Genomic DNA, 25,357 nt, shown 5'->3' with positions numbered 1-25,357 from the left:
GCTCTCTATAACACGATGTTCGCAAGCCGGAGGGGATGGCAAATGCTCTCCGCATCGATCGGAATACACGGTAGATGTTGACACCAAAGCCACGAGCACCGCCATCTAAGGAGCATTTATTGAATTCACTTTGTTCTCGATAGCAGCCATGGGAGATATGCCACAGAACGGGCCGACCAACGGAGCCGACGCCCGAGCTCCCCTCGACGTTGCAATCGTGGGAGGCGGCCTCATTGGCGTCATCACAGCACTCGGGCTTGTGCACCGCGGGATGCGGGTGACAATCTACGAGCGCGGCACTAAATTCCAAGAGCTAGGAGCGGCTGTGGGCTTCCCTAGAGTTGCTCGGGAATGTATGAAGCGCCTTGAACCACGTATCCTCGAGACTTTGGGACGGGTTACGCAACGGAATCTCCACGAGCAAGTACGTTACTGGGACGGCTTCCACCCGCAGACCAAGCAAGCCGCCGAGTCAGAGGAAAGCTCCTTACTTTTTGAAGTACCGGAACGCGACCTGGCATTCTGGGCTTGCCTACGGTCTCATCTCTTGCTCGGGATGGCGGAGCTGTTGCCCGAAGGCACGGCGCGGTTTGGAAAACGACTCGTGGACTACACCGACGGCGAGGCGGCCAGCAAGGTCATTTTACGGTTTGGCGATGGGAGTACCGCCGAACACGACCTTTGTTGGTTCCCACCTTGGTTACACCGTTCATGATGCAAACAATGTCTGACCTACCATGCTAGTGATCGGCTGCGATGGAATCCACTCGGCTACTCGCAAACTTCTCCTTGGCCCAGACCACCCGGCCGCAAACCCGAGTTACACGCACAAGAAAGTCTTTCGCGGTCTCGCTCCATTTGACGGCGTAGTTGCTGCCCTGGGGAACGAGAAAGCCCATGACTATCTGAGTCACCTGGGGCCCGATGCCCACATGTTATCTTTTCCGGTTTGCTACCCCTTTCTCATCGGCGAGCATCCACAAGAGTAACGGGTTAATCCTAATGCGCGCTATTTTTCCACGCCGAAAGATCAACAACGGAACCATGGGCAACATTTTCTTTGCCATCCACGATCCAGGGGAGTGGAAAGACCCGAGCTCTATGACCGCTCTCAGCACACGCGATGAAGTCTCGGCAGCCCTGGAGAGTTGGGGCCCTCACATACGGGAAGCCGTCCTTCTCCTGCCAGAAACGCTAACCATGTACGGCGTGTTCGACATGGTGGACAACCCAGCCCCGACCTACGCCTCGGGCCGTGTTTGCATAGCTGGCGACGCGGCCCACGCGAGCAGCCCGTTTCACGGCGCCGGCGTTGGCATGGGCGTCGAGGACGCGCTGGTTCTGTCCGAGCTGTTGGGGGATGTCCAGAGTCTGCCCGTGGCTGCCAGACCGCGGTCTATCCCAGCGGCCTTTCAGGCCTACAGCGCCGTGCGGATGGAGCGCACCCGATGGTTGATGCAGAGCTCCCGCGACATGGGCGATATCTTGGAGTGGCGGTATCCAGCCACAGGTCGGGACAGCGCTAAGATCAAGACCGAATTTGAGAAGCGTGCGAGGAAGATATGGGACTTTGATGTAGACGGTATGGTGACCGACTCAAAGAGGGAATATAACGGCCGAAGGAGGGAATAGGGGGCAGGGACACCAGACCTCCGGATCCTGGCTACTCTATGGGTGTATACGGTAATATTAGGTACAGAAACAGCCGAGAACTTTGAAGCCATTGTCTCCCGTAAACTATATCGAGAACCATTCTCTTTCCTATGGTCTTACAACCCAGAACGGCTTGGATGCCAAACGCCCCCCCGGGGTTGACGCGGACACTGAATCATATCAATCAAGGATATTATCCTGTCAACTTAATTACTCGACCTTGTTGGGAGGGGAGCCAGTACAATTCGAACGCCTTTGTCCGCTACGGCGACAATGGGTTTGATACGAATGACGCACCTGCCCTCCCTGTGATGGTGTCTTACAGGAAAGAGGACGTGTTCCGGAGTCGGCTCTGAGATCACCTACGCCTGTTAGGAGTCATGCCCTGATCGCCCTGTACTTATCGGACTTTCGGACTGACAGCCCAGGTAAACTCCGAAAGACCGTCACGTACACCATTGAGACGGGACGGTGTTAGATTCGGCCAAAGTAGATGCTGACCCGAACTCTCAGCTTTAAAGGCAGGTGTGTGAAAATGGGGCGCGGAACGTGTGGCTGGGTGCATGCCTACCTCCAGCCAAACCCACATATTAGCTGTTCACCAGTTTTCTCGGGATGCAGAGCGTGCCCTAGAAAGATTAATAACCACCTCGTCTTTGAACGCGGTAGGAAAAGAAAGAAGCGGAAACACCCACCGCCAGTCCACCTCCCGTGCCCTTCTCTCTTCAGAATACCTGGCCTATGTTGGCCTCTCACAACACCATGACTTCCATAGCCGACCTCGATAATGGCTCCCGCGAATCCAACATTTTCCTCTTTGCTCCCCATGTCGGCACCTTCACCAAGCAGTCAATGGACAAGCTGGTCCGGCCACTCGCCGTCAGTGCCCACAGGGACTGGATCCTAGACACCATAGCTAGTCTGCCGACGTATTGGGATGCCCTGGCCGACAAGATACCCAACATAGGTGGCGCAATCCCCGGCCGCCGCCAACTAGCCGACCTCGATTCATGGTTCCGGCACGGTGCCGGCGACGTGGTGGAGGACGATGCCACCTTGCCCAGCATAGTGGTTGGCCCGCTAGTGGTCCTCGTACAACTTACCCAGTACTGGCGCTACCTCGAGCTCACACGACCGAGCAACTTGGATGACTCGGTGGACCTACAAGCAGACCTGGTCGCTCGCCAGAAGCAGCCTGGGGCCAAGGTCGAGACCCTGGGCTTCTGTGCCGGGCTACTAGCCGCTGTCGCCGTCGCTAGCGCCGGCGATCAACAAGAGTTCCAAAAGTACGGCGCCGTAGCGGTGCGGCTGGCGATGATGGCCGGTGCGCTCATCGATGGCCAGGAGGCGCGGGACCAGGGGAACGGCAAGGGCGGCTCCGTGTCGTATGCCATAGCATGGCGTGGCCAGAAGCCGGGAGAGGAGGCCACGCGCATAGTCAAAGACCTGTCTCCCAACGCTTATCTCGCCGTTCTCTACGACGAAGCCCGCGCCACAGTAACCGCCTCACAGCGCACGGCTCCCCAGCTCGTGAACCAACTCCGGGCTGCTAATGTCACGGTGGCCGAGATTGGCATCAAGGGCCGCATCCACAGCCCAGACTTGGAAAGGAAAAACAACACCGACCTACTCGTCGACCTGTGCAGGTCATTCGTCGATTTGCAGTATGCTGACGCAGGTTCCCTCGCCCTTCCGACCTACAACAACGAGGCCGAGGGTAGGCCTGTATCGCGAGACCGGGGTAATATGACCGAGATGGTCCTACGTGCCATCTTAGTGAACCAGTGCAACTGGTACGGAACGTTCCTGGGCGCCACGGAAAGCAGGAAGACTTTCGTTGTGACATTCGGTCTGGAGCGCAGTGTGCCACCCACCCTCATGCGAAGTCTCGGACCTCACCAAGTACACTTTGAAGACCTGGCGGACAACGGCGTCCCCGCTGTCCACCGCTTACCCTCACGCTCAAGGACAGTGCTCGATAGTCAACCACAGTCAGATGTCGCCGACCCAAGGCAAACCACACTCCTGGACAGCGACAAGAACGCCATTGCCGTCGTCGGGATGTCTATCAAGACAGCAGGGGCCGATGACCTGGAAGAGTTTGCCGACATGCTCAAGACCGGCCGATCCCACCACGAGCCCGTCACTCGGGAGCGGCTCATGCACGACATGCTCTTCCGCGCAGCAGCAGACAGCGACCCCAACCACAAGTACTACGGGTGCTTTATCCGGGATCCGGACGCGTTTGATCACCGGTTCTTCAAGCGTAGCCCCCGCGAGTCCGCCGCCATGGATCCGCAGAGTCGTCTGGCCATGCAGGCCGCTTACCAGGCCGTCGAGCAGGCGGGGTACTTCACCGAGACATCCGCCACGCCCGAGGGCCGCGACAAGAAGCACGTCGGCGTGTACCTCGGCGTGTGCGGGATGGACTATGACCACAACAGCACCTGCCACGAGCCGAGCGCCTTCACGGCGACGGGGGCCTTGCGGAGCTTTATTACTGGTCGGGTATCGCACTACTTTGGTTGGACGGGCCCGTCCATGACATTCGACACGGCTTGTTCGTCCTCGGCCGTGGCCATCCACACGGCGTGCCGCAACCTCCTCGCGGGCGAGTGTACGGCGGCGCTGGCGGGCGGCGCCAACACCATCACCAGCATGCTGTGGTTCCAGAATCTCAGCGCCGGCAGCTTCGTCAGCCCGACGGGCCAGTGTAAGCCGTTCGACGACGCCGCCGATGGCTACTGCCGCGCCGAGGGCATGGGCTTTGTCTTCCTGAAGAAGCTGTCGGACGCCGTGCGCGACGGCAACCCCGTGCTGGCCATCATCCCCAGCACGGCCGTCTACCAGAACCAGAACAGCACCCCCCTGTTCGTGCCCAACGCACCATCGCTCTCCATGCTCTTCGGGGACGTGATGCGCCAGGCCGGGGTGGCGGCGCGCGACATCTCCTTAGTCGAGGCCCACGGCACGGGAACACCAGTCGGCGACCCGGCCGAGTACGAGAGCATCCGCACCGCGCTCGGGGGCCCGCGGGCTGGACGCACCAAGCCGCTGCCGATCGGGTCTGTCAAGGGCCACATCGGGCACACGGAGGGGGCGTCGGGGGTGATCGCGCTGATCAAGGTGATCATGATGATGCGCGGGGGGTTCATCCCGCCGCAGGCCAGCTTCTCCCAGATGAGCCACAACATCGACGTGCGGTCGGACGACATGATGGAGGTGGTGACGCAGCTGCGGCCCTGGGCCGACCCGCACAAGATCGCCCTCCTCAACAACTACGGCGCCTGCGGCTCCAACGCCAGCCTCATCGTCGCACAGCCGCCTCCGGCCTTGTCCACGCCCAGCCGCGGCGGCCGCCATCCAGAGGGCAGGCGGTATCCGTTTTGGATTGCCGGCCTCGATGCCCGGGCCATCGGCGCCTATGCCGCCAAGCTGGGCCCATACCTGCGGTCGTGCCCTGAGGTCACCACGCTGGCGGATATCTCATTCAACATGAACCGGCAGTCCAACCGCGCCCTCGCTCAGGGGTTTGTCTTCAGCTGCCGCTCGGTAGATGAGCTACACGAGAGGCTGGAGCAGGCGGCCAGCGCGCGCGATAAAGAGGCCGCGGCGCAGGTAGGCATCGAGCCGGTCAAAGCCGAGCGCCCCGTCGTCCTGTGTTTCGGCGGGCAGGTGTCTTTGTTTGTAGGACTCGATCGGAAGCTGTTCGACAGCGCGGCCGTGTTGCGCCGGCACTTGGATGAGTGCGACGCGGCCGTGATCTCGCTCGGCCTGGAGAGTATTTACCCGGGTATATTTGCGCGGGAGCCGGTGCGGGACACGGTCCAACTGCAAACGATGCTGTTTGCCATGCAGTACGCGAGCGCCAGGAGCTGGATGGACTGCGGTCTCCAGGGCAAGGTGGCCGCTGTCGTGGGCCACAGCTTCGGCGAGATCACGGCGCTGTGCGTGGCCAGTGTTCTTAGCCTAACGGATACCGTCAAGCTCGTGGCGGCGCGGGCTAGACTGGTACGTGATGCCTGGGGCGCCGATCCGGGCGCCATGATGGCTGTCGAGGCAGATGAGATGCTGGTCCGCGACCTCTTGCAAGAAACGAATCGCGGCTCGGATGGGTCGGCTAGCATTGCTTGCTACAACGGCCCATGTAGTTTCACTATCGCCGGATCAACAAGCGCGGTGGATGCGGTGCAGGCAACCATTTCCTCTGACGCCCGGTTTAGCGCGATCAGGAGCAAACGGCTTAGCGTGACAAATGCGTTCCACTCCTCCCTGGTCGAGAAACTTGTTGATCCTCTGGGGCAGGTCGGAAAGGAGTTGACATTCCGCTCACCCATCATTCCTGTTGAGCGGGCAACGGAAGCCTCTGCCGGCACAGGCGAGATGGACTGGACATTCGTGCCCCGACACATGCGGGAACCGGTCTTCTTCAACCACGCCGTACAACGCTTGGCCAAGCAACACCCGCAAGCCATCTTCCTTGAGGCTGGTTCCAACTCAACCATCACTGTGATGGCAAACAGAGCGCTTGCTCAAAGCCAGACAGCTCCGTCAGACGCGCATCACTTCCAAGCCGTCTCCATCACCACCGAGACGGGCTTCGATGGGCTGACAGACGCCACGGTGGCTCTGTGGAAGCAGGGCCTGCGCGTTTCCTTCTGGGCTCACCACGCCCTGCAGACGCTGGAGTACGCGCAGCTGCTCCTGCCGCCGTACCAGTTCGACACGTCCTCGCGGCACTGGCTGGAGATGAAGTCACCCCAGGGGGTGATCGACAAAGCCGCGAAGGCGATGATGGCAGGGACCCTCCAGCAACCGCAACAAAACCAACTAGTCGACCCCAAGACTCTCCCCATCTGGTCTTTCGCCGGTTACCAAGACGAGCACAACAAAACAGCGCGCTTCCGCATCAACACCGAGTCCGACAAGTACAACAACCTCCTCCAAGGCCACATCATCGCCCAAACCGCACCCATCTGCCCCGGCACCTTGGAGTGCGACATAATGATCGAGGCACTTTTCAGCCTGCACCCAACCGCCCGCGACGCCGGCGCGCAGCCCGAGATCCGCGACCTGGTCAACCACGCGCCCATCTGCGTCGACCCCTCCCGCACCATCTACCTCGAGCTCACGGCACTGGACAACAACAAGAAGAAACCAACCCAGTGGCGCGCCCACTTCCTCAGCGTCGCCGCCGGGGACGAAACCAGCCAGGCCGCACAAACGCACGCCGAGGCGCGCGTGCACCTGCGCGTTTCCGGCGACGCGTCCTACACGCGCGAGTTCGCGCAGCTCGAGCGGCTGGTCAGCCACGCGCGCTGCCGCGAGCTGCTGGGGCTGGGGCTCGACGCGGACGGCGTCGAGGTGCTGCAGGGCCGCGGCGTGTACCGGGCGTTTGCGCCCGTGGTCGACTACGGCGACATGTACCGCGGCGTCAAGTACCTGGTGGGCCGCGGGGAGGAGTGTGCCGGGCAGGTGCGGCTGGCCAAGTGTCATAGGAGGGGGGAGACGTGGTTGGATGTGACGCTCAGTGATGCGTTTAGCCAGGTGGCGGGGCTGTGGGTGAACTTGATGACGGATGTGCCGCCGGGGGAGATGTATATCGCCACGGGCTGCGAGGCGACGATGAGGTCGCCGCGGGCGCCGCCCAGGGGTGAGACCGAGGTGTGGCATGTGTATGGTCGCCATACGCGCAAGAGCGATAAGGAGTACGTGTCGGATCTGTTTGTGTTTGACGCCGCGACGGGAGTGCTCGTCGAAGTCATGCTGGGTCTGCAGTATGGGCGGGTGGCGAAGGCCTCGATGAGCAGGATGCTGGCACGCATGACAACGGACGAGACCGTGCTGCGGACCAAGGTGCCGCGGCCAAATCCGGCTGCTACTACCTCTTCGCCTTCGGTTGCGACTCCGGCTTCGGTTCCTGCTGTTGTCGAGGGAAATCGGGATTCCAAGAAACGGAGCAAGAAAATGGCCAACAAAAAGGAGAACAAGCCAAAGAAAGAAAATCCAGGCTCCGGCTGGAGGGATATCACCGATGAGGTGCGCAACCTCGTAGCTCACGTGTCTGGTATCGAAGCCGGCGAGATAGGGCTCGACTCGGAAATGGCCGACTTTGGGATTGATTCTCTCATGGGGATGGAACTGGGGCGGGAAGTGGAGTTAACCTTTAAGTGTAAGCTGGACCAGGCCGACCAGATGGAGGCCACGAGTCTACGCAAGTTCGTGGCATGTGTTGCCAAAGCGCTGTTTGGCTCCGACCAGGCCGCTTCGGTGGAGGAAGAAGACGCTAGCGAGCTCGGAGACGACGATGAGGATGATGCATCCTCCACTAGCGGAGGAGGAACGTGGTCGGAGCCAAGCCAAGCGAGCGGAAGCAAAGAGTCGTCGGGCTTGGAGACTCCCGACTCCGGAAGTTACACGCCTCCGCCCCAGAAGGCCCAAAAGGCCGAGCCCATCCCCAGCAACCTGAAGCCCCTGAATACGCCACTGGCACCGCCGGCCGTCAGCAACCTGGTCCTATCGCCAACCGACGTGCTCGCATCTTTCGGCGAGGTGAAGATGGCCACGGACAGCCTGATGCGAGAGTACCAAATCGACAAGACCGAAAGGGTCCTCCTCGCCGGCAGCAACCGTCTTTGCGCGGCACTCGCCGTGGAGGCCATGGAGGAGCTGGGTTGCCCCATCGGCACAGCGGCCGCGGGCCAGCCACTCGACCGTGTACCGTTCCTCCCGCAGCACGACCGCCTCATGCAGTGTGTGTACGAGTTCCTAGAGCGCGACGCTCGCCTCATCGACGTCGACGTCGCGAGCGGCCAGCTGACGCGCACCCACATCGCGGCCCCGCGCAAGACAAGCCATGCGATCTTCGAGGAATTGTTAACCAGCCAACCCGACTTTGCCGTGGCGAACCGCCTCGCCTACCACGCTGGTAAGCAGCTTGCGGGTGTCCTCAGTGGTAAGACAGACGGTATCCGCGTGCTCTTCGGCAGCCGCGAGGGTCGGGAGGTGACGGCGGCCATGTACTGCGAGCACCCGTTCAACCGCATGAACTACAGGCAGATGCGGGATGTAGTAGAGGGGTTGGCGGAGCGCATCCAGAGCCGCGGGGGCACGGGGGAGACGTTCAAGGTGCTCGAGATGGGAGCCGGGACCGGAGGCACCACGCTGGTGATGGCACCGCTGTTGGCATCGCTCGAGGCGCGGGGCATCATGCGAGTTGAGTACACCTTCACGGACCTGTCGCCGTCCTTGGTGGCCAACGCGCGCCGGCGGTTCGGGAAGATGTATCCTTTCATGCGATTTGCGGTGCATGACATCGAGAAGTCGCCAGCCGAAGAACTCAGGGGTCAACACTTGGTGCTCGCCAGCAATGCCATCCACGCCACGCATAACCTGGTTGTCTCGGCTTCGAACGTGCGCCAGGCCCTACGATCGGACGGCTTCGTCATGATCCTAGAGATGACCGAGGTGGTTCCTTTCATCGACCTAGTCTTTGGGCTGCTCGAAGGCTGGTGGCTGTTTGACGACGGACGGAAACACGCGGTTGTGCCGGCGGAGCACTGGGAGCGAGAGCTGCACACTGCAGGGTTCGGCCACGTCGACTGGTCCGATGGAAACTTGCCCGAGAACGCGGTCCAAAAGGTCATCTTCGCACTAGCTTCGGGGCCCCAAGGACCTCGCCTCCCAAAACCCGCTCCGGAGCGAGGCATCGAACTCGACCGAGGCGACGTGGCGGCTCGCACGGCCGTGGCGGAACGGCTTGTGGCAAAATACTCGGACGGCTGGGCCACACCGAGATTGCAGGCCCTTGTCGCCCGACGGGAGAGGGACCAAGGACGGGAGAAGCGCCACAAACTAGATCTCGGTGCCGTGGTCGTCGTGACGGGCGCGACAGGAAGTCTTGGTTCGCACGTGGTGCAGAAGCTGGCCGAGAACCCCGAGGTCGCGCAGGTGGTTTGCCTCAACCGTCGCAGCAACAGTGGCTTATCGGCCGACAAGAAACAGCAGGAGGCGTTCACTTCCAGAGGCATCACGCTGTCGCCCGGGGCACGTGCGAAGCTGCGCGTCCTAGACGCCGACACGTCCCAGCCGCAGCTGTGCCTACCGCCGCACGAGTACTCGTGGCTCTTGCAACACGGAACCCACATCGTGCACAACGCGTGGCCCATGAGTGGAACGCGACCTGTGAGCGCCTTCGAGCCCCAGCTGCAGGGCATGAGGAACCTCCTCGACCTCGCGCGGGACATGGCAACCCGCGAGGCGGTACACCCGTTCCGTGTCGGCTTTCAGTTCGTGTCGTCCATCGGGGTGGTCGGCTACGCCGGGGAGCCGCGCGTTCTCGAGGACCGCGTGCCGCTTTCCGCCGTGCTCCCCAGCGGCTACGGCGAGGGCAAGTGGGTGTGCGAGCGCATGTTGGACGAGACCTTGCATAAATACCCCAGCCTCTTCAGGCCCATGGTTGTGCGCCCCGGCCAGATCTCTGGCTCGTCCAGCAGCGGTTTCTGGAACCCCGTGGAGCACTTCGCGTTCCTGGTAAAGTCGGCCCACGCCCTACGCGCATGGCCTGACTTTGATGGCGTTCTACAATGGATCCCGGTGGACCACTGCGCGGCCGTCATGGCAGACCTTTTAAAAATGGGTGTTGTCGATGCACCTGATGCCTATCCCGTGTACCACATCGACAATCCTGTGGGCCAGCAATGGAAAGCTATGTCACCAGTGCTAGCCGCCGCGCTTGATATCCCCCCTCACGCCACTATCCCCTTCAAGAGCTGGATCAAGAGGGTCCGTCGGTCGCCGCTTCTTCCGGATGCAGAGAACCCAGCGGCGCGTCTCGTTGACTTCCTCGATGGCCATTTCGAGCGCATGTCGTGTGGTGGGCTGATACTAGATACAGCCAAGGCGAAAGAGCACTCCCAGACAATGGCGAAGGAGGGTCCCGTGGGCGCAGATCTCGCCCGCCTCTATGTAGCGGCTTGGAAGAAGATGGACTTTTTGAGGGCGTAAACGATAACAAGCGCTGGGCGCGTTATGGTGCGACGACGTGACGGACTCTCAGTCTCAAACTCGGAGGCTTCGCACTTTTTTTTTTTTCGTTTCTTTTTTCCCCTTTTCGTGCGTTAGAATATCCATATGAATACTATTCCGCGAGAAACTGTAGACATCATGCATCATTAGGCCGACGCTATCTGCACTGCCTTTCGATAGATTCGATGACAGCCGTCGCTCTTTCTTGGTTTTGTGATGTTTTCGGGCCCATTCTTGGCGCCGTTGGCGGTGGGGTGCAAGAAATGCTGACCTCTTGCCTCTTTGACGTGCGCCGTTAGACCCTAACCCTATCTACTTCCAGCGCTCACCCCAGCCCTCCCCCTATCTATCCCTACCCCTATCCCTCTTCCCAACCGCAACCCAAAACCAAACCCTCGAGGCTATCGGTAATTAACTCCCGTCAGTACGTTGAACTGTATTTCCAATGGCTGCCGACAACTACCTTGGTACATACTTTACTGTATTTCGAGCTGCAGGAAATCGTGATGAAATCCTCGGGAGAATTGTACACGAGCTCGGGAGAACTCGACGCGAGCACCAGTTGATCAACCCATTCCTCCAATCAAAATATATTCGTTATGTTTTGCTCTAAACCAGATCCGTTCCTCGTGCAAACAATGACAGAATGAGCCTTGGCAATTACATGAAGACGAACAGGAATATGGAAGGTGGAAATCATTTTACAACCGGGAACGAAACAAATAACAGCGGGTGCGGAGACCGACCTTCCTTTGACCGAGGCTACGTGAATCTATCCGGGAAAACTGCCGTCCGTAAATTAGAAGCAATTAACCCAATGGTACATATTATAAGTTGAAAGCCGCCCTCTAAACTCCATCTCAATGGCGCAGTCCTCCGACCAGGCCAAAAGATCGACAACACGCAGCAGGCCATCATGAAGCTGCTTCCCCTCCCCCTTTTGTCCTTGTGGGCAGCTGTCGCGTCTGCTACCATCGCCGCCAGCGAATCCAACGCCGGAATTAATGTCAAAAATGACCGCTTAACCTTCTCCGTCAGTAAAAGCGCCGGCACAATCAACGGTCTCACGCTTGATGGCCAGGATCTTTTGGGTTCTGGCGGCCGACTCTACCTTGACTGTCACTGCGACAGTGGCTACTGGGATGGGGGCTCGTTCCAGCTCTACAAGGGCACTGACCAGTCGGGGACAGATTACGCGGGCGTGCGGATCTCGGCAAAGGTCGGTAGCGGCAGAACCTTCGAGTCGTACTACTTCTTGAGAGATGGCGAGACCGGGTTACACACCTTCGGTCGCGCTGCGTACCCGAACGGAGGTGCCCTCGGAGAGATGCGCTTCCTCTTCCGGCCCAACACGGCCATCTGGAATCACCTTTCATCGTCCGATGAGATGTGGTCAGTCTTGCCAACGGACGCTGGACGAACGACTGTCCAAGACACGACATACCGCATCTCTGGGGACGGCATCGACGCTCAGTACCGAACTCAGATGTCGGATTACTTCTCCAAGTACATGTTCTCCGAGTCCTGGGAATACCATACGCACCACGGTTTGTTTGCCGACGGCCAGGGCACTCGTGATGGGTCTAGTTACGGGGCTTGGCTTGTCATGAACACCAAGGATACATACTACAATGGCCCGAAGTGGTCTGATCTGACCGTCGACGGCATTGTGTACAACTACATTAGTAAGTCGCGGCCTTTGTTCTCACTTAGTTAAGCGCAATGTGCTTACTGGTCCCCCCCTCGTAGTCTCGAATCACCATGGGAATGGCAACCCCGACACGCAGAACTTCGATCGCACTTTTGGCCCGGTAAGGACACCTCTCACCCCGATTTACATTTTACTCATGCACTAACAATCTCAGCAATACTACTATTTTAACAAGGGCCCAAAGAATGCTTCCGTCAACGACCTGCGCAGCGACGCCGGTCACTTTGCCGATCCCAGCTGGAACGCTGATTTCTATGACTCCATCGCGGAGTACGTTCCTGGCTATCTTCCCACATCTGCTCGGGGTACTTGGGCTGGCCGCATTCAACTTCCAGAAGGAGTCACAGAACCCATTGCAGTTCTAGCAAGCAACGGACGGGACTTCCAGGACAATAACCTGGCCACCAAAGACCGGCAATACTGGGGCGAGGTCAGTTCCAACGGCGAGATCACCATCCCTCGCGTCGCCGCCGGCACATACCGATTAACGATCTACGGCACCGGCATCTTTGGTCAGTACATCCAGGACAACGTCGTCGTTAAGGCGGGGGACACAACCACAACAACGGCAACATGGGCCGCCGAGTCCGCCGGCAGTGAGCTGTGGCGCATCGGAACCCCGGATAGGAGCAGCGGCGACTTTCGTCACGGCAATGAGCGCGACGAAACGAGGACAAACAAGCCTAAGCAGTACCGCTTGTATTGGGCGGTCCACGATTTTCCCAAGGACTTTCCGGATGGTGTGAACTTCCACGTTGGGAAAAGCGACATCAAGCGGGATTTCAACTACATGCAGTGGAGCGTCTTTGGCGGCAAGGGGAACTCGATACGACCGGAACCGTACTACACCAACGTCAACGCTTGGAATGTGACGTTCAATGCTACTCCCGATCAGTTGGAAGGCAAGACGGAAGCTACCTTTACCGTTCAGCTTGCCGGCGTGAAGACTTCAGCCGGCAATACCGATGATACGGGGAAGCCGTTTGCCAATCTCGACTACACTGTTACCGTCAACGGCCGACCTCTTCCGGTTTGGACCATCCCGTAAGTGTACTCGAGAGAACTACGAAATATTCTCCTGCTAACAATGTCCTACCAGTGCCAACCACAGCAGTTCCTGTGGTGCGAGATCCGGTGCTAGCTGCTACAACACACGCAACCTGTGGACCTTTGATGCCAGCTATCTCAAGCAGGGTTTGAACACCTTCACGCTGGCTCTCCCCGCTAGGGCAACCGCACCAGAGAGTGCCGTGCTCCCGGAAAGTGTATATCTACAGTATGATGCGTTGAGATTGGAGGTTGCGTAATATAAGACCGCGAGATGAGGGTAAAGTGCATCATAGCAACCAATTCTCACCCCAACATGAACCACGTCAAGCCTCATGCTTCTACAACAATGACACCAGTCACCTCTCCTCCACTCCACCTTTCACAACCCAGCTACCCCAATCTGCCGGGTATCTACCTATCTTCACTTCTTTCAAGCTGCGGTGTCCCGCGGCGTGCATTGTGTAACAAAGGCGCACGAATTAGAGCCTTGGATCGTTGTATTCACCAGCCTCTGGCCATTCCGCAGCTTTCCATGCAGCAGCTCTTCCTCCAATGGCCGTAATCCTTACGAGCCATAGGCTCAGGCTCGTTCAGTGGAGTTGCACTTTGCTTCGTTCGAGCGTGAGTCATCTCGCTCCATGATACCTCCCGCGACGTGGGCGGGGGTAATGTCAAGCAGGCAGAGCGACCTGGAAAGTCCCCTCAGTCAAGCACCCTTACCACGCGAAAGCCTTCAACTCTGAGATCGATATCCCTACACAAAATACAGAAAAGCTTCTTTGCGTCCCGCGCACTGTCAACAGCTCGATTCATCATCGATGACGACCACCAAAACTCCTATTGGGGGTATCCAGAAGGACTACCACAAGGTGTACATCGACTTGGGACTAGCACAAGCCCGAAAGGAGATACGGATCCTCACCATCACCCCTGGTGACTATGATGATGACAATATCGACACCGGGATGTCTGTTGCATCTCTGGAACACGGCCATGTGGACTTCAACGCTCTGTCATACGCCTGGGAACCTCCCAACTCCCCTATCCCCCAAAGAACGATTCAAATCAACCGTCATCCCTTCAAAGTCTCGGCGACAGTTTTCATGGGACTGCAAAAGGTCCGTTGGTATTTCAAGAGAAACAACAGCCCGGGGCCTATCAACCTTTGGGTCGACAGCATCTGCATCAACCAAGAGTCAAACGCCGAGAAGAATCACCAAGTTCCTTTGATGTCGGATATATACAGCAGCGCATCGCTGGTCATCGTATGGCTTGGGGACTGTGACTCAGCGGCTGCCTCGATAATGAGTTCTATGCAGGATTTCAATGCCTCGCTCAAAGCAGCCAACACCGACGGACAGAGAGAGCATCATGGCGACCACAGTCATTCAGCACCTTCTGAGGCAGCCAGCAATGATGAAGAACAATCGGTATCCGACGTTTCTGACAAAAAGGATGCTAGCGGTAAGCTCTCGGCGTCCTTTGAAAAGCCCGATGGTCAAGATGAAGCGGCGACTACCGAAATGGACCTCGACGAATGTGCTGACGAGGCCATCGTCGACCATTACGAAAACGAAGGCGACGTCCACATGATTGAGGAGGATGGCGACGGCAATGAGACCGACGAAGACAACCACCATGAGGCTGACACCGGTCATGACGACGGGACGGATGATGAGTCGGACGACGGAACGGATGATGAGTCGGACGACGATGACGACGAAGCCTCCATCAATCTCTACGAGGCACGAAGCTTCCTGTCCGACACGCGACAGTTGTTTCAACGCTGTTTGCAAATCTACAACCGAGCGTGGTTTGGCCGGACATGGATTCTGCAGGAGGTGGCCCTTGCTGAAAAGCCGCCCATTGTGCTTTGCGGTAATATCGACACTGATTTCCACAGTTTGGTCAACGCAGGCAAACATATATGCGGTCATCCTATCATGGAAAAACTCCGCTGGGCTCAAGGGGTCGCCGGCAGCGCCGATTTGGAGCCACTATACTATGAGCTTCACGAGATGGTCCACGGGCCTATCTTGTGGATTAAGCGGCTTCGGTCGAGTTTCCAGGCAGCCAAGAGTGTCGAAGGCGGCCTACCACTTGGAGACCTACTAGCCCGTTCACGCTTGGCCCTTGCCACAAATCCTCGGGACAAGGTCTACGGCATTTTGAGTCTTGCCGGCGAAAGTGTTCAAAAGTCTATCACAGTGGACTACGACAAGACCGTCACGGAAGTATACGAGGATGCTACATCCTCTCTCATCAAGGCCGGGGACTCGTTCCATGTTCTCTCCATGATCAGTCAATTCCAACGACCTCAGCAGGAACCCCACTGGCCGACGTGGATACCTTATTTTGGTGACTACGTTCGCAATTCCGGAAATACTTTGGTCTTTGTCGCCTATCCCCGCGCCTGCTCAGGCTATAAAGCATCGGGGCATCTGCCCGCCATCCACAGCATCATGCCAAAACACACACTGGTTCTGTGGGGGCTCCAGGTCGATCGGGTCCATGATACGAACGATTATTGGCCTTCGGTGCCCGAGACGTGGGCACCGGGAGAGGAAGTCTTCGCCCCCAGACTCGAAGGCATAGTCGAGTTATTCTACGGTCACGGTAGAGATGGAAATAGCACATCCTCAGACGACAACATACCATGCCCCGAAGCAACCTACGCACCGCGATTACGACACCACGGGCCAATTCATGGCTCTATCGACCAAGAAATAATCGTCCAGTCTGCGGTGAAACCGCTCTATGAAGCGATTTGGCGTTGCCTGATCGGTAACGCTGCGGGCCTAGATAATAGAGGCAGACCTGTCGAGCCCAAGCATGTCCCTGCCTCCGAGTTTCATCGGCAAGCGCTGTGCGAGTGGATTCGACGAGTGCTCCCCACCCGGCACGAGAAGTTCTGGCTCCCACATAGTGAGGGCGATCCCCCCCGGCTTGGCGCTGGTTCTCCGCGCATCGGAAACGTCCCGCGAATATCAGATCCCCTAGGCTTTGAGGAGGAGGATAGAGGTTATCAAGGTAGTTGGGGGTCCCGGCTACCGGCGGCAGCTCCTGGTACGGCTGGCTGATATATGGGATGATCGCAAGGCGTTCATCACCCGTGGCGGCTGGATCGGGTTTGGACCTCGATCTATGGAACCGGGCGATGCCATTGCCGTCATCGTCGGTAGCGGCGTTCCCTTCGTACTGCGGTCAAATCCCAAACGCCCAGGGGCATTTCTAATGGTCGGGGAGTGTTATGTTGAGGGCTTGATGCTTGGCGAGCTTTTTGGTCAATGTGAGGACTGTGGGGAGCCGCTGCACCATGATAACCTTGTTCGAGAGGAACGACGTGTGAAATGCGACGGGTTTCAGGGGACTTTGGACGTGATAGAGATTGACTGATCTGGACTGACTTTTCCTTGGAATATCACTCTCATATCTCGTCGCTTCGTTTTGCTCTTTGGTCTACTAATTACAGGTGACAAATAATTAAATTCGTACGCCCTGACCTCTTAATATTAACCCTATTCCATCAAATCTCCCGTTAGTCCTCAAACCCTGCGAGATCAACCAAGCATTCAAGTACACTTCCCCCATGCGTGTTCCACAATGGATGCAAACACGGAGCATGAGTAAGTGAATAGGAGGCTTTTCCCTGTGATTCACGGCAAAAGATGAAAGGAAAATGCACACCTAAGGATTGAGTTTGTCACTTAGACGATGTGTCCGTGTGTACGCGGTGGCGGAATCAAGTACCAGGCAAGATTCTAGACCTGAGAAGACAGAGCAACGGGCGATGACGGGCAGAAAAAACAAAGGTTCCATGGGGTAAGTAAAAGAAAAGGGGATTACCCATCCGTATATCATCAGCGTTATAAAGAAAAGTCACCACAAACCTCAAACGCCTACCAAAATTCAAGTCTTAAACTCAGTACACACCCTCGAACCATCCCACCCCTAAACCCCCCTCTCCACCTCAAACATCCCCCTTATACTCCTCCTCCCCCGCCGGCGCCTTGTACCGCACCAAGAACGGCACGGCGAGCGCGAACAGCGCCTGGAACCCAAACGTGAGCCACTGCAGCACCTGCAGGGTGGTACCACTCTTAATCAGCACGGACGCGTGGCTCATGGCCTCGGAGGCGAGCTCGAGCCCGTCGCCCACCTGGCTGGTGGCGAGGGCGGAGGCGAAGACGAGGCCCGTGGAGCCGAGCAGCATGCCGTAGGTGGCGCGCCGGATGATGGTGCTGCGCCGCGGGTGCTCCCAGCTCGACGGGCTGCTCACGTCCCGCTTGAGCAGCACGAGCGCGACCACGCCGAGCACGAAGTGCACCGCCGCTGCGGCGAGGACCGACATGAGGGTGGTGGACTGCAGGTCGAGCGCCGTGGAGATCATGTCGGTGATCTCGGACCGGCTGCTGCTGCTGTTGTTGGAGGTCGTGTTGCCCCCCTGGAGCTCGGGGAAGAGGTTGGTGGCGAGGGTCTCGACGGAACGGCCGCTGGCGGACTGGCAGCGGGTGCCATCTTCGTCGATGCCGCAGATGCCGAAGTAACCGATGCGGACTTTCAGGAAGTCGTCGGTTGCGTTGGTGTTGGCGTGCAGGTCGACAATGTAAATATTGGGGATCGCGGGGGAGGTCGACACGCATCCCGACAGGGATAGAGCTGGCAAGGGTGTTAGCCAAGACGTTGTAGGTAGGAGGAGTTGGGTGCGCGAGAGGCTAGGAACATACCGTGAAAGACAACGATCGGGAGGATCAAAAGGTAGGGTGCGAAACGCAACAAGCCGGAAGCTGCCCAACTGTTAGTTTTGTAGCTCAACAGGATTTGTTTGACATGAAAATCTGACTCTTGCTGGCCCCAGAGGCCGAGGGGGCCGACTTACGCTTGAAGTACATCTTTGCCAAGTCGATGAGAAACATCTTGTCGAAATAATTTTGCTGGACTAAACGGGGGAATGTGTTTGAGTTGTGAATGAAAGACTGTTTTTAAGTTGTTGACCAGCAACAAAGAAACAATAGACACAAACGAGCCGTATTAACGCCGTAGATGAAACGGAGGGAATGAAAGGAATAAAAAATGGAGACACAAAAGAAACAATGCAACCCCGGGTTGGCAACAATAGACAATGCGATGATGAGAAAATAATAGCACTTGCTTCCTGGGAGCCAGCAATCCCTAAATACCTACCTTGGGTAGGTAGACCATTGTCACCGCTCGTAGGGATTGCGCAAGTGTTTCAACTCGAAACTTTCAAGTTAGATCATGTCCGCCTATGTCCGCCCATGTTTGCAACTCCATCTCCAGTTTGGCGCATCGCGGTTGCGTTTCCACCCTGGTTCACTTGAATCGATTCGTTGAAAGTCACGCAGATGGCGCTGCACTGTGGTCTGCCGTTTGACGAACCGCCGGCCGTAGGCCAGTCATCCCTTCTTCGCGCTGTCGCCAGTGTGGTCCAAGTGTGATTCGTGCGACAAGCGACGGTTGAGGAAGCGCGGTCCACCTCGCGGCGCTTAGCAACAATGATCGAGACGACGCTGTGGGGCCACTTGAACGCGCGTTGCAGAGATCTCGCCAAGATCTTATTTTGGGCGCACTGTGGATCGGCCTTGGCGCTCGCTTTGTTCCAATTGCCCGATGAGGAATGACGAACCAATCATCGCGTTGGACGCGGAATCGCCAGGAACCGTGCTGTTTTGACATCCAATGCCAAGCCGATTTGAGGACGGGGAATTCCTTGGTGCAATAGGTTGGCGGGTTTGCTGGTGTGCTGGCGAGTGCTTGGCACGATTGCCCGGTGGGTGGCCTCCAAACCTTCGAAACACAACACAGTCAACTGCTTACGAAGAAGACCTGTTACCGAGGTTGATAACTTGAAAAAAAAAAAACTGTTGAACCAATCGAGTCAATTGTTGGGCTTCGACGCCCTCACGGCCGGCCTTCCTTTTTGAGCGGGCATTGCGATGGCTTCCATGTTGTCCTCCGAAGCACAGCATGATCGCGTACAAATTTCGAACGAAGGGCGTGAACCCAAGCAGCCAAGCCAGCTGAAGAGAAGCCGGCAACTTCGGGACCTGGCCTTGGCTTTTCCCGGGAAATGCACCCGAGACCGATGAGGGCACCCAAAAAATGCACTTGCATCCATTTCCATCCATTTTAGGCCAACATCACCGAGCCCGTCTGACCTCGTGAGTCCTCCTTGCATAGCACCGAGACATTACCTGCAGCTAGGATGGTTCGCAGAATGGTCCGCGCCCGACGTGCGAACCATCATGCAAGGTACAGGAGAAGCCAAGTTTGGATTTGTCAAAATGAGTGGTCGCCTTTACTTGGTAGGCCTCACCAGCAAGCCACATCAAATGCCTAAAGGGGAGAGGGTGTGACGGTCGATGCCCAAGGTGAGCCCAACCCTGACCTACGCGGGATCTGCCTGTCATGTGGTGGGTGGAGCGGGCGAAACCGGGCGGGAGAAGAGGAGGAGGAGAGAAAAAAGGGGTAGGCATGATTAGCAACGAGAAACCGGGCGGGGAAGTTGGGCGGGCGAGAGGGAAAAAGGGGAAACACGCGAGAGGTGCAAAATATTGAAGAGGCGATATTTTCATGTTGTTGTGGAGTGCACAAGTGTAGATACCAGAGGTTGAGTGTGCTTCATGAGTTCATACGAGGAATTATAGTATCCAGACATTATAGCAGCGAATAGAAAATGCTAACCAAAGAAAACCGGGTATCCTGAAGCCTGAAAGCGCACTTGCGCCCTCGCATCATCGTCATCACATCCGAGGCCGTATCATCATTATTTTCGTCCGCAACCCCATTTCTGAACACTCCTCCCAATGGAAGAAACAGGCCAAATTCATGAACACGTAGCCACACCCGACACCCCCATCTCCCGAGCCAGCCCGGGAACAAACTCATTTCCACCATCCCATCGCTGCCCAACCCCAACCCCCTTAAGGGTTCAAACCCGCCGCCCATCACCACCCGCATCACCACCCGCACCCGCACCCGCAGCAGGAGCAGCAGCAGCCCCCCTCCTCCCCCTCCCTCCTCTTTTCCTCCTCCCAGCACCACCGGCCCTCCCGCCACCACCAGCACCACCACCAGGTCCACCGGCGGCACCACCCCCCCTGCTCTGCGCCCCCTCCCCATTCCCTGGTTGACCACCCAACAACCCATGCACATCCTTGACGTGCTCGCGCAGGTTATCCGCCCGGTTGAAGTGGGCCGGGCACTGCGCACAGTAGTGCCGCTCGGCCAGCCCCTGGCCCGTGTTGAGCCGGTGCTTGTCGGTTTGCTGGTGTTTTTTGAGCTTGTGCCGCTGGCCCGGGGCTTGGGGGTAGAAGGAGCAGCGGGTGCAGCAGAGTTGGGGGTTGCGGCGGTCTTGTTGGTGGTGTTGGGGTTGGTTTTGAGGGTGTTGGGGTTGGTGTTGGGGTTGGTGTTGGGGTTGGTGTTGGTTGCGCCGGGCGGCGGCGCCGCCGCGGGGGCGTTTGGGGCCGGCTGGGGCTCTTTGTGCTCCCTGCGGGGCGGTGGGTGGGTGGGTTGGTTGGTGCGGAGCGGGCTGGTACGGGGTGTGTTCGAAGCTGGGGTGTGTTGGGTAGGGGTTGAAGTGCTCTGGTGCTGCTTGGGTGTAGCCATCACCCGTGGGGAAGCCGTTGGTGCTCGCGGTGGTGGAGTTGGACGAGTTCTGTCGGCTCTGATACATGGACGGTTGAGGGCCCGGCCGGGAGGCGGGAGCTTGCGGGTGATAGAAGCGGTCGTATGATGGGCTTGAAACTGCGTTCGGGTGGTTTTGCATAGCCATCGGTTGTGACGGTCTCCAGACGTTCATGGCCGGTTCTATGCTGGCATTCGAGGGCAGCTCGAGTGGTTGCATGGGCTGTGGAGGCGGGATGAATGGCATGGCGCCGTCCATTTGTTGCTGCCGCACCCACGCTGCCGTCCCTAGCCCCAAGGAGGAGGGGTATGCAGGAAGCTCCTCTCTGTCGGTAGTTGAGTGGTGTGATGGGGGCTGGTGCCCGCTCCAGGGCAAATCGTTTTGGCTGTACTCCATGGGAGAAGATGTGGTGTTCTTTGTGAATAGAGGCGCTCCAGTGCCATCAGAAGTCGTTACGTCTGGGGGCAGCGAAGACAAAGCAGTCGACGTGGAGGATGGAAGCGAGAAGAAGGAGCGGCTGCCCTGCTGCGACACCGCAGATGTGGTCACGGTTGACATGTCTCTGGGGGTTGTCGCATGATTCGGATATCCCGCCATGCTGTAAGCGTTTGGTGCGGTGACCGGAGCAGGAAGCTCATGGGGGCTGGAAGGTTGGGTTTGATCCTGACCGAGTGCCATGTACGGCCGGCGTGCGGTGTTAGCTTCGAGCTCGTGGCCCGCGTGGGCATATCCCAGCCCTTGGGGATTGAAAAAGGAGTGGGATTGAACGCCGGGCTGTGCTCCTTGGTCGAGTACCCCGTCGAAGCCACTGGCAGACGATGGCGAGCCGTTCAGCTCGGGAATGGGGTCAGAATTCACGTTGAGTTCAGTCGGCCCGGTGCTGAGTGTCGGATATGCCGCGCGCCAAGCGGCGTGGCTCTTGTGAAGCCATTCGTGAACTGCTTCTTGCTCTGACCAGGATGGCCTTGGAGACTTGGTTCGCGGCTTGAAGGATGCCGCTCGTTTCTTGAGACTGCCAAAGAACGACTTGGTCAGCCTTCTCCAGGTGCTCTGTCCACATCGGCATCGGGACCGCTCTAGGTCGGCCACCAAAGCCTGGAGGTGGGCATAGCGATGATCGCACAAACGCCTGACGTGGACACACTCTTCGAGATCATGAGGCCTAACGTCCTCTTAGATCGAAGCGTGCCTGGGGAGCATCGAGGAGACTTACTGAGGGTCGTAGCTCTGGCATGCGGGTGTGAGCGGCGAGTTGAGAGGGCCGTAGGCTGCTGGCGGAATAGGAGGTGCCTCTCCGTAGCCGTTCCGCGTCGGGTAGTCATTGCAATCATATGGGGAGGCAGAAGCAGGAGAACGATATAAGGGGGTCATTTCGACGGTGATTGTTGTTGGTTATGACGACAGTGTCCCTCGGATACTCGGTATCGTTTGATGTTTTCTGAAGTCAACGGAGGAGTGGCGGAGCAATGTACGGCGGCATAGTACCCAGGAGGGCTTTTATACCCGAGTCGGCGATGAGCGTGTGTCGCAGCGATCGGATATCAAGACAATATCCCCTCCAGGACAAACGACTGCTAGGTCGACGACATGACCTTGCCGGGAGACACAGACCCGCTCGCCCCGCTGGAAAGTCCATTTCCCAGAACTGGATATAGGTAACTGAACACAAGTTCGAAAATAAATGGATATCATGCGGGACTGTGATTGATCAGAACCGTGGCCGGGGGAAGCAGCGTGCTGGTCCCGTTATGATCCGAAGGGAAGAGGAACATTGATCACCGTCGTGCATGGACCAAAGGCCGGTGAGGCGCCAATCACAGACGGGGATTGGGAACGGGATTATTAACCCCCTGTTCCCAAGGTCTAACGATGCGCACTCCTTCGGATGGGATGGCAACTAGGTGGATGTCGTGTGGGTTGTTGACCGAGGACTCTGTTGGCCACGGTTGGTTTGAGGACATTTTATCGGTTTGGGCACCGCAAGGTGTCGACGAGGGGTAGTGCTGACCAGCTGGTAGGTCCTCCATACTGTGTGATGCCGCCGGGGGATGCAGGCAACGCGGACAATAACGCGAGGCAGCCAAATGCCATGGCGAACTCTCTGGGACAGGTCGGAACCGTGGACGCGTCAGTGGACTGTGGGCCGCGGCCGATATGGTACGTGCCCGGTATGTGATATGAAGGGAGCAGGAACACACATTGAGAAAGATTAAGAGAATCCAGCGACCTTGCCGGCGGTGGAGTTGATGCAGAAACAACCTAGCCTGCGGGTTGGTTGCTGAAAACAGAAACGCGGCCATTGCCCGGTGCTGGCGGCATTCTGATCTCGTAATCCGATTGTTGATATGGCAGTCAGGGGTTGCGGACGGGAGGGGGAGTTTGTGCGGCCAGTGGCGAGAATAACGTTCGGGACTGGAAGCTCAGGGGTCGAAAAGCTCGCAAAACAACGCCAGAATCTCGAAAACTCAAGCGTGGAAGACGGGTCATATTACTTATACACTACATACATTTGCACTGCCCTGCTCTGTTTAGTTTCAGCTTTCTTCAGCTCCAGAGCCTCATCTCTGTGCTATCACATAACGGGTTATTAAATGCGGCCATCCCTGGGGCAGTGTCTCCAGTTCACCGGAGAATCGAGTAGTTTTGGGCGAACAGCCGGGCAATTATTGAAGCAGAGGTTCAGCTTGGGGAGAATGATCCAATCAGGCCACGGAGCGTCGAGCCTTGCTGGGGTGGGCCAGCATTGTGACCCCGAGTTTGGAAGGCCGGCGGTTGAGATAGCGGCAAGGCTTGGGAACCCCTGGGAAGAAGCTGAGTTGGGGGGTCTTTGCGTTTTTGTGTTGAATGGGTGGCAGGCTCCCAGGCTGTTTGACAAGAAGGACTTGAACTGTTGCAATTATGACAAAGGGAAATTGTTCGGCGAGTTGGACAATCAGGACTCCAATACGGAGTATCAATCGCTCAATCCCGCCAGTTTGCATTCCCTTTCCTGCTGGGATTTCTCAAGGTCGAAAAGGAGGGACGGACTGAGGGAGGGACTTCGACCGGCAAGGGACAGGAGCTGCCACCCAAGTTGCTTTTGCGGTGGTGTCAGGGCCTGCGATTGGGTGCGAGCAGAACTCACTTATGTAGGTTAAGCGCCCGCGTTTGCCTTCGGTTCTGAGAAGGGAAAATCGGCCAGCTTAGCGTCTGCGCCCGGTTAATGTAGGCAACGGGGCGGTCATGTTGCCGCGGACCAGTTGACGGAGAATCGACCAGGAAGTCACGGCGGCACCCCGATTCCTCGTCGTCTCGCAAGTTCCCGATCAGGAACCCTTTGGTTTACTATGGCTGGAGTGTGCAATGAGACAAATATCATATAAACATTATATAGGGAGAAGGCCGAGATCCCGCGGCTGAGAGTCCATCGCTGACAGGTCGCCACGAAGCGAATGTTGCTGTTGGAAAAACGGTATCGCGCAGCGCAAGAGATGGGCGTGAACTGAATGGGAACGTCCTGTCTCCTGAAAGAACAGGCGCGAAGGCGATCTCTTGAGTTTGGCTGAGCAACGTGTTACCTGCATGCGAGATGTCCACCCCTATGACGGTTCCAACAGTTGAAGTATCAGTGATACAGGGACCTGGTCTTGAAAGGGCAAGTCTGAGCTACAAACGGGCGGCCCCCGAGCGAAAGGACATTCGCTGCACTCCGCCAAGCGCTATCGCGTTGAGAAGACCATCAAGCGTCAGCACTAGCCCGGCAACAAAGGAAGTTTCCGGCCATCCCCTTGCTTCAGCCAAAACAAAGGATTACGCGTTCACCGAAAGATAACCGTCTAACAATTAGCTTGGCTGTTTGGACAACAGGCGGGGCCGTTGCCATGTTCCTGTCGGCGGAAGATGTCGGATGAAGGGGCCAAGGAGGACCGAAAGCGGCACGGGACGCCGCCTTTTCCGGTCCTCCCGTCCTCGGGGAACCGTTGAGCCCGGAGGCCTCGGCCGATGCTGACCCGGACTGTGGCCGGCGCAGCACCGCCTCACTGAGCTGCGCCGCATGTCCCACGGGGAAACATGCCACTAAACCCTTCCCGGCTAGGGAACCAGGCAGAGGGAGCGAGCCAACCTGCGCGGCGCAAAGAATGCGCAGCGTCATGGTTGCACGCTGCGGACTGCACCCCATCTCCGTCGGCCGCTGCCGCTGCAGGAGCAAGCCTGAGCGTGCGGTCGAGGCCTCGCATTCAGGGCTGTCGCTCCAATGGGAGACAGTCTTGCTCGTCCTCCTGCGGGTC

At 57.9% G+C, this 25,357-nt stretch overlaps 7 protein-coding genes across 7 annotated transcripts; 4 read left to right on the top strand and 3 right to left on the bottom strand.

The window, feature by feature from the left end:
* Positions 1-148: 148 nt before the first annotated feature.
* B0H64DRAFT_440856 (uncharacterized protein) lies at positions 149-1,632 on the top strand (the record flags this gene model as incomplete). The annotated part of the gene is made up of 3 exons (XM_062806513.1): positions 149-683; positions 745-947; positions 1,030-1,632. The coding sequence occupies 3 exons, from the start codon at positions 149-151 to the stop codon at positions 1,630-1,632; spliced, it is 1,341 nt and encodes a 446-aa protein (XP_062660900.1).
* Positions 1,633-2,202: 570 nt separating this feature from the next.
* On the top strand, positions 2,203-10,885 carry B0H64DRAFT_457516 (uncharacterized protein). Its single transcript, XM_062807380.1, has one exon. It carries the CDS (start codon positions 2,395-2,397, stop codon positions 10,657-10,659), a length of 8,265 nt encoding a protein of 2,754 aa, XP_062660899.1. The 5' UTR covers positions 2,203-2,394; the 3' UTR covers positions 10,660-10,885.
* Positions 10,886-11,596: 711 nt separating this feature from the next.
* Positions 11,597-14,062, top strand: B0H64DRAFT_357314 (galactose mutarotase-like domain-containing protein; the record flags this gene model as incomplete). The annotated part of the gene is made up of 4 exons (XM_062801615.1): positions 11,597-12,365; positions 12,430-12,491; positions 12,546-13,435; positions 13,491-14,062. The coding sequence occupies 4 exons, from the start codon at positions 11,597-11,599 to the stop codon at positions 13,696-13,698; spliced, it is 1,929 nt and encodes a 642-aa protein (XP_062660898.1). The 3' UTR covers positions 13,699-14,062.
* B0H64DRAFT_392052 (heterokaryon incompatibility protein-domain-containing protein) lies at positions 14,060-16,972 on the top strand. The gene is made up of 2 exons (XM_062803519.1): positions 14,060-16,416; positions 16,472-16,972. The coding sequence occupies exons 1-2, from the start codon at positions 14,260-14,262 to the stop codon at positions 16,835-16,837; spliced, it is 2,523 nt and encodes an 840-aa protein (XP_062660897.1). The 5' UTR covers positions 14,060-14,259; the 3' UTR covers positions 16,838-16,972.
* Positions 16,973-17,411: 439 nt separating this feature from the next.
* B0H64DRAFT_457506 (Ca2+ regulator and membrane fusion protein Fig1-domain-containing protein) lies at positions 17,412-18,527 on the bottom strand (the record flags this gene model as incomplete). Its single annotated transcript, XM_062807379.1, has 3 exons — positions 18,321-18,527; positions 18,169-18,228; positions 17,412-18,100 (listed from the first exon to the last, which is right to left on the bottom strand). Exons 1-3 carry the CDS (start codon positions 18,355-18,357, stop codon positions 17,412-17,414), a joined length of 786 nt encoding a protein of 261 aa, XP_062660896.1. The 5' UTR covers positions 18,358-18,527.
* A 1,461-nt stretch (positions 18,528-19,988) lies between these two features.
* B0H64DRAFT_457504 (uncharacterized protein) lies at positions 19,989-22,723 on the bottom strand. Its single transcript, XM_062807378.1, has 2 exons — positions 22,303-22,723; positions 19,989-22,251 (listed from the first exon to the last, which is right to left on the bottom strand). Exons 1-2 carry the CDS (start codon positions 22,458-22,460, stop codon positions 20,394-20,396), a joined length of 2,016 nt encoding a protein of 671 aa, XP_062660895.1. The 5' UTR covers positions 22,461-22,723; the 3' UTR covers positions 19,989-20,393.
* Positions 22,663-23,544, bottom strand: B0H64DRAFT_123490 (uncharacterized protein). Its single transcript, XM_062797999.1, has one exon. It carries the CDS (start codon positions 23,387-23,389, stop codon positions 22,904-22,906), a length of 486 nt encoding a protein of 161 aa, XP_062660894.1. The 5' UTR covers positions 23,390-23,544; the 3' UTR covers positions 22,663-22,903.
* Positions 23,545-25,357: the final 1,813 nt, after the last annotated feature.

Source organism: Chaetomium fimeti (assembly GCF_033439085.1).
Source record: "Chaetomium fimeti strain CBS 168.71 chromosome Unknown B0H64scaffold_3, whole genome shotgun sequence".
NCBI lineage: Eukaryota > Fungi > Ascomycota > Sordariomycetes > Sordariales > Chaetomiaceae > Chaetomium > Chaetomium fimeti.
Note: the sequence above shows the minus strand (reverse complement) of the source record. Positions and strands in the feature narration are given on the sequence as shown.